Source organism: Durio zibethinus, chromosome 18, assembly GCF_047325235.1.
Source record: "Durio zibethinus cultivar Kanyao isolate XHJ-2024 chromosome 18, ASM4732523v1, whole genome shotgun sequence".
NCBI lineage: Eukaryota > Viridiplantae > Streptophyta > Magnoliopsida > Malvales > Malvaceae > Durio > Durio zibethinus.
The window spans coordinates 18,747,606-18,755,970 of record NC_143179.1 but is presented as its reverse complement, the minus strand read 5'-3'; the positions used below and the strand labels follow the sequence as shown (position 1 = coordinate 18,755,970).

Below are 8,365 nucleotides of genomic sequence, written 5' to 3'. Positions count from 1 at the left end.
CTGCCTTATGTGTTTAAAGAGACTTAAAGTTTCAACATGTCCCTTGCTTATGGTTTATTTTCCATGCATCTACTTGTAGGAAAGCTTACGCCATTTTGATTTGTTTTACTAGTTTGTGCCATCTAGTTTCGGTTCTTGTTGTCCTTGTTATCAAAGCTGAGTGTCTCTTCACTGTTTCATATTGATTGGTTTTTTTTTTTTAAATGAAATAGAAAAGATGTCATATGTAGGTAGTGTCTCGAGGAAGGTAGGGTGGTAATGGGTGTACTTGGGAGACCTTGATGGTGTCACTGTTTTCTCTTCTCGGTTTGTAGTCATTGTATGAGGCGTTGCTTGCTGCATGTAGGTTGCTTGTGTTCTTTCATTATAAAGAAATAGTGTCAAAAAAAGAAAGCCACATATGAAGAAGAAACAAAGGCCATGGCGAGGGGACCATTGTGGCTTTCTTTATTTCTTCTTTGCATTTTTAATGGATTGGTTTAAAATGGAATACTAACACCATTTAGGCAGTAAAAAGGGATGAAGTGGGACCATAGTAATGGATCTCATATATTTCTTTTAATCTTGATATGAATATAATAATAAAAATAAAGTAGTAACTTTCTTTATTTAGAATATTGTGATAAGTAAATTTTTAAAATATAAAATATAAAATATAAAATATGTTTTTAATAAAGTTTATTTATTTTTATGTGTGTTTGATTTTAATTATATTTTATAATTTATTTATGATTGTTTAAATTCAATTATAAGTTTAATTTTATGTATTGTTAATTCTTTTATTGTTTGGATTCTCATTCTTATTTTAATTTAATATCTCATATTTAAATTCATGGTAGATAGTTCATGCATATAATAAGGATTTAATAAAGATATTTTAGAGAAATCTAAATAGTGATTCTGTAATAATGTTTAGGTGATGATATTTTTCTAAAAATATAATAACTTTTTCGGGCATAATGTCTACTGCATGATCCTAAAAAATATAATATATTATTTTTTGCAATTTAAGACTAACGTTGTTATGATTAGTTCCAGCACCATGAACACAAGGTTGTTTTTCTGGATCCTTGGCATGATGTTAATACAAGTCATTGGCGCTAGGGTTAATATCTTATACAAAGTGTCTTATAACGTCGGTTTTAGTTTACGAATTTTGGTGGTATATCAATTCATCGTCGCCACAATATGTATACTCCCCTTTGCATTGATAGTTGACAGGTACGTTTTTAAAAACTAAATTTATATGTTTTTTAAATGTGAAATAAATAATATATTGATTCATAATTTGCGTATAAATTTAAAAAAAGTTTTTTTTTTGCAGGAGTACAAGGCCTGCATTGACATGGAGGATAGCTGGTTTAGGCATCTTAGCTGGAGTTTTTGGGTATGCACTTTATTTTTTAAAATTTAATTTTCTATTTAAAACCTAATTATCTATTGATTAATTTAAATTTTGTTTCGTGGAATCAAGGGGAGCACTAGGGCAGAATATATTTGCAGCCAGCTTTGCTTTTGCTTCTGTGACATACTTGGCAGCAATTTCAAATCTATCTCTTGCCGTCACTTACATGCTGGCAATCGTTTTCAGGTATTGGAAATTTTGAAAAAAAAAAAAAAAAAAACAAAGTTTGGATCTAAGGATATTTACTTGTTTTCTTAGGATGGAGACTTTCACTTTAGCCACTTGGCCTGGTAAGTTTAAGTTGATTGGCACCGTCATTAGCATCACAGGTGCCATGATTATTAGCTTCTACAGTGGACCAAACATCCATCTATGGTCCACTTCTGTGGATTTATTACAGCATCATGGGATAGCAGCTTTAACCCAAGTGCAAAGGCCAGTATATGGGATCATGTTAGCTTTCAGCAGTTGTGTTTGTTTTGCGATCTTTCTTACCATATTGGTATGCATATATTTGAATTTTAATATAAACTATATTAAAATAAAATATAAATTATTAACAATTAGTTTTTTTCCTTTGTTTTAACTAGACGATGATGAGCAGGACATACTCCTACCCAGTTTTCTCTTCTTTATTGTTTATGTGTAGTAGTAGCACTGTACTCTCCACTATATATGCTATCTCTATACAGAGGGATTGGTCTGCTTGGTACTTGGCGCAGGATGCTAGCGCCCTAACTTACTCGGTAATTACTTACTAATTTTATTTTGTTTTTTTTTTCTTAATTTTGTAGATATATAAAATTATCTATTACATTTCTTAATATGCTTTTATATCTTATATTTGAAATAAGAAAAAACTTTTAGCTACAGTGATAGGGTTAGGAGGAGAAAACAAAAAGAGATAGAAATACTAAGCTTTAGTTTACAAACAAGTTTTAGAAGTTAAAAGTAAATGATATTTTTTTACCGCTAAATTTATTCTTTCATTTAATAAAATGGATAGGGCATCCTTGCATCTGGATTGTCAGTAATGCTTGCAACATGGTGCGCACGAAAACAAGGACCAGTTTTTGTCTCCGCGACTTCTCATTTAGCCCTCATCTTTACAACACTCATGTGCCCTACTTTACTACACGAGGAGATTCACCTAGGGAGGTATCTAATAACTTTCTTTCAACTTTTTTGATCAAATAACATTATCATATATTCCACTAATTTTGGGGTGTTTTTTTGTTCAAAATTAACAGCGTTATAGGTGGATTACTAATTATTATTGGAACATATGCCATGTTGTGGGGGAAGAGTGCTGAGACACAGTCGAGAAGAGATGATCTTGCAATCCAGACTGTTCAGGTACAATCAAGGAGAGATAATCCTTATATCGAGAGTGTTGATCCTGATATCGAGAGTGTTGAGACACAATTAAGAAGAGATCATCCTGATCTTGAGCGCGTTGAGATACAGTTAAGTGAAGAAGATCGTGTTCAAAGTTTCCTGACTTGTTTTTTGGATGTTGTCAGCAAATGATGGAGCGACGATATTGGAGCAAATCGGTGTTGACAATCAAATTGCCAAATTGATGGTTGAACTATCTAGAAGTCCAGATTATGAAATTGGTGATGGGACGATTGGTGTTGTTGTCATGGCTGGATACTTTTAAAGCAGGTAGAGTGGCTATTAGAACGTGGGATTCATCCCATCCAGATTGCAGAGGGTTATGAAATGGCTTCTAGAATAGCTATTGAGCGTTTGAAGCTTATAGCTAAGAGTTTGATTTCAGGCCAACAAATAATGAACATTTGAAGCATTCGGCTTCTAGAAAAGCTATTGAACATTTGAAGCATATAGTTAGGTAGTCAATTACACTTAAATAGAAAAAGATTAGTGGTGACTCCTTAAGTTGTATCTAATGATAGATCTATAGATTTATATATTATAACAATACATATATTACTATACATTTATTAATCATAACAAAAAAAAAGAGTTAAATTATTAATTATTGTTATCACTTTAAAATTTGATTATGAACTCATGCCTAATAACAAGCACATTATATTGAATATGCTTGATTTTTCTTTTAATTCTTTAGTAGTCAACGATGCAATAAAAATTGGGATACAAGGAGATGGCATATAAATTAACTTGCACATGGTATAGGGTTTTACTATTGTTTTACTTCAATATATATATATATATATATATATATATGCGTATTAATATGTGATTACAAATTATAAATGTATATAAAATGATAAATATAAATTTTATTTGATAAATTCTTTCTTATAAAAAAAGATCAAAAGATAAGATTAGATTTTCATATGTAAAAACTTTAACATTTGATGTAGATCATATGTAACAAGATATATTTTAAATTTCACCAAAAAGTATATAGATGAGGATGGAGTTTTTTTTTAATTATTATTTTAAGATATAAAATTATAGATTATTTAAATAAAATGAACTTGTCTTTAATTGATCAAAATAAACATGAAAAGTTATATTGATATTTTTACAAAACATGAAGACATATTAAAAATGAAACAAATTTGAGTCTATCCAAAATTTTATCTAGACAAATTTGTTATTTTATTTAAAAACATTTTTAATTGAATATTTAAAGTTTTTTTTAAATAAAAAGTTTATTATATATATATGTGGGAGAGATCCACAACATTAATTTAGTTTTACTCTTTTTCATACTTCTTATACCATTTATATTTGATTAATCAAATTGTTGGATGTCATGCTTTATTGAAGTATTCATGTAAATCATGCATTATGAAATTTTGAGTTAATTAAAAATGTTTAACTATTTGTTTTGTAATAAAAATATATATCTCAATTTGTATGATAAAGATATTTGATTGACTTAAAACTTTATGTGCATGATAAGTACATGTACATTGGTTTGAAAAGTATCAATGGTTGGGTTGTTAAAATATTAATCATACTTAAAGCTATAAAACTACATCAAACCAATTGATTTTACACCTATAAAAAATTTTATATATTATTATATAATGATCATTTATTTATATTTGTATGTTTATAAAATAAAAAATTAACTGTGCATCGTGCATGTTACAAGCTAGTTAAATTGAATTCTTGAATCTAATTCACTCTTACCGCTTTAAAATCATGAAACTTTGTAGAATTGGGTTATTCAGCATTAGTTAGTTTTTTTTTTTTTTTTGGTTTAGTTTTTACGATTAGAGGTATTAATGAGTTGGGTCGGATTGGGTTTAGGCTGAGTTCATATTTGATTTTAATATCTTATATGTTTGTTTAAGTCCAACCCAATTTGAAATTTTAGGTTTTAAAATTTTTTCAAGCCTGATTCAAATTAAAAAAAAAAATTTTGACCACACCCATTAAACTTAATTTATATAATAAAATATTAAAAATATATAATTCAATTAAATTTAATGGGATTATATTTAATTCTTATATATAAATTAAAATAAAAATTATTTAAAAGTAAAAATTAAGTTTAATAAAAAATTTATATAATTTTTATTTTTAAAATTTATAAATATGTGAATTAATATATAATTCACATTTATATAAAAATAAAAAATTTATATATATATAAATTACGGTTGGATCGAGTGGGCTTGGGCTTAAAATTTTTTTGTCTAAGGCTTGATTTAGAATTTCAATGGGTTTAAAACATATATTTAAACTTGTTTAAAGAGTTTTTATTTTTTGTTCAAACCCTCTAAAAAATTGAACGAGTTTTTGGATTTGGGCGTATAGCTTTACCCTTAAATAGATCTACTTAGGATGTTGCCATGTGAATTTATGTGGCACAAATTTCTAAAGTAAGAATGTAGGTTTTAATGGCGGATCCATAATTTTTCTAAAAGTGTCTATTTATAATATATAAAATAATTATTAATAAATTTATCAATTTTATGGTGTTTTAGGAAAAAAAATTTTTCTATCTTTTTTTTCCATCTTTGGAAGTATTCAAAGAAAAGTTTCGAAGTGTTCAGTGAAAATTTTTTCTTTAAATTTTATTATTTTTCAATTTTATGAAGTGTCTATGGACATCCTCCCACTAAAAAGGGATCCGCAACTGATATATTTCACAATCATGTGTTCACATGTTAATCACAACATGTATATTGTAAATGATCTCGCTTCGTTAAAGATGAGAGAACTGAACAACTTTTTTTTTTAAGATTGGATTTCTGTCAAAATATCAAGAAGATTCTTTTTAATTTTTTTGAAGGACTACCCATGAATAAGCAGGTTTTATTAATTTAAATTGTGTTGATTGAGCCTATTCATGACTGAAGTTTGTTCTATAGAGTTGCTTGGATATTGCATATTTTACAAGTCTGGATTTTGCTTGGAGTTGGAAACCCTGAAATCATTATAAAAAACTGCAGTGATGGATACGTTGACTAGCAATTTATGATTGAAGAAACTTCTGAATCTCCTTAGGTTTTGGCATCATGTAAAATATTTCACAAGCTGGTAGCATGGTAGCAATTTTCAAAAGCTGGTATCATGGTCGTCAATTTTCAAAAGCTGGTAGCATCACGAGGCATTGATTCTATATTTGTGAGTTGATCATTTCAGAAATTAGATAATTTTAAGTGGAGGGAATTGTTATTTCAGAAATCATGTTGTATTAAATTTCTTTTTTTTAAGTAATTTCCATTTAGTTGGAAAAAAAAGAGATACATACATATATATATATATGTATATATATATAATCATAGATTTATCAAAGTTTTAATGAGTTGAAAAATGGAAGAATCGGATAATATTACCTAATTTTTAAAATAAAATTTAATAATATTCCAATTAAAGAAATAAGATTGCAAAGTACCTTAGTTTAGTTTAGGGAAAAACTCTAACATATGTAGAAGGAAAAATATTTTTAAATTTAATTTTAATCCAAAATATATTTAAACATATTAAAATAATGATATTTTAACTATTTTTTAATTTGATATTATTTTTAAAATAATTTTTTAAGATTGTTTCAATCATGAATTTGACTTAGCTTAAATACCTTAATTTGAGAAATAAGATTAGAATCAATCTATTTTAGGAATTAAAAATTTAAAAATACTTTAATTTAGAAAAAAATCCCATATTTTTGAACCCAAATCTAATGGAGTTTATTCTTTAACTAAAATAGTGTAAAATCTTTATTCTGATTTAAATTTTATACTTAAATAAAGGTATTTTAATCTAGTTGGATTCCATGTCCCTCTTGAAGTTGGCGAAATCAATATGAGAATAGGATGGAAAGAAGTAAAGGGCGTTGTTTTCGTTCACTGACTTCAGGACTGCAACTCCGCGACTTCTCTAGTTCCATTGTTTCTTTGGGTGTAATGGGGAGTTAAATGGGGAGTTAAGGGACCCACACCTCCGAGCAGGAAACATGTTGGTAAAGCCAGCTGCAATACAAAGCGGATATCCTACTTTAATTCTATCAGATTTGCTAGGCAACTCAACAGAAAATAAAGAATATGTTAAGAACATATCAAACGATGATCAAGAACAAAATTGAAAAACCCAAAAAAAATTTCTACCTTAGTTCATCTTAAAATGGGCAAAGTCCCAACAAAATTCTATTTTCACAGTCCAAATTATAGAAGAAAGGAAAATTAAGAAAAAAAAAAAGGAAAAAAAAGGGGTTGCCTTTTTTTCTATTTACTTGAAAAAAATGATAATAATGAAACTTACAAAGAAGTGAAATTCTTTCTCAAGTATTTCTTGTTATCTTTGAAGTAGGTGTTATTTTACTTTATTAGCCAATAGATTGCATATATAGAAGCGAAGAGATAGATAAAATAGCAATCTATGATTTGACAACAGTTGAGTTATAATCTAGATTATATAACTTTATAACAAATATAATCATTATAATAAGTTTATGCTTATCTCTTTTGACATTTAAACTTAGAATCATAATCATTCTTGGATTTCATAATCTCTATTTTCCTAAATCATAAGTATAAATATATCATTCGATTAATTTTAATATTAAATAATATTAAAATAATTTTTAACTCAATATCTTAGCAAATATTTTATAAAGATCAATGATATCTCTATTACTTAAATTCTTAGCTTTTGTATTGAACTGTACGAATATCGCCCTTTTCAGAATTATCATATGCCTCAGTATTCAACTTGTACCTAAAAAAAAAAACAAATTTATACAATTATAATATAATATAATAATTTAAAATACTTTTATTATCATCATGGAATAATAAATTTTTTATGTATCAAATATAAAAAATATAAATACAAATTACCTTAGAGTTGGATTAGGAGCATTAACCTAGCAGGAATAATAATGAAATTTTCCATCAATTTCATATAGTTTCTTACATGACATATAGTACCAACCAAAAGTGAAATCAACTTTTATTATAGTGACACCACTGGTGAAATACTTTCCCCATATATTCCCAATTATCTTCAAACTAATCATCAACAAAAAAATATTAAAAAAAGAAAGCTAATATAATAGTTAAAGAAAGATAAAAAGCACTAATTTAGACAATTTAGATCTCAAAAAGAGATAAAACTTTTATCTTTTATATATTTATATTAATTATTAGGTATTAGATTAGATATACGATTCTAAGATAAAACATTTGATGCTTTTTTGTGTATTCGATTGCTTATTTATGCTTATTTTGTTTTCATTGTTGTATTTGTTTAATCTTTTACTAAGGGATTCCTATTTTTTTAAAAGATAATATTATTACCGATACAATATTCATGAATTTGCTTGCTGTTAGAAGAACACAAACTTTTTTTTTTTGTTTAAAGAAAAAAAATAAAACCTATTAGAAACCTAAAGAGAAAATAAAAGAGCATGTACTATAAAATAAATAGCTTTATTCTCTTCATTCATTTTTTTTATTAATAAAAGTGAATGTTAAGAAAGATCATACAAAATAACGAAAAACAGAA

At 26.8% G+C, this 8,365-nt stretch overlaps 1 protein-coding gene across 1 annotated transcript; it reads left to right on the top strand.

Annotated features, from left to right (window-relative positions):
- The first annotated feature begins 1,042 nt into the window (after positions 1 to 1,042).
- On the top strand, positions 1,043 to 3,068 carry LOC149513813 (WAT1-related protein At1g25270-like). Its single transcript, XM_089748116.1, has 8 exons — positions 1,043 to 1,221; positions 1,325 to 1,387; positions 1,475 to 1,591; positions 1,664 to 1,907; positions 1,996 to 2,151; positions 2,412 to 2,563; positions 2,656 to 2,876; positions 2,929 to 3,068. Exons 1-8 carry the CDS (start codon positions 1,043 to 1,045, stop codon positions 3,066 to 3,068), a joined length of 1,272 nt encoding a protein of 423 aa, XP_089604242.1.
- Positions 3,069 to 8,365: the final 5,297 nt, after the last annotated feature.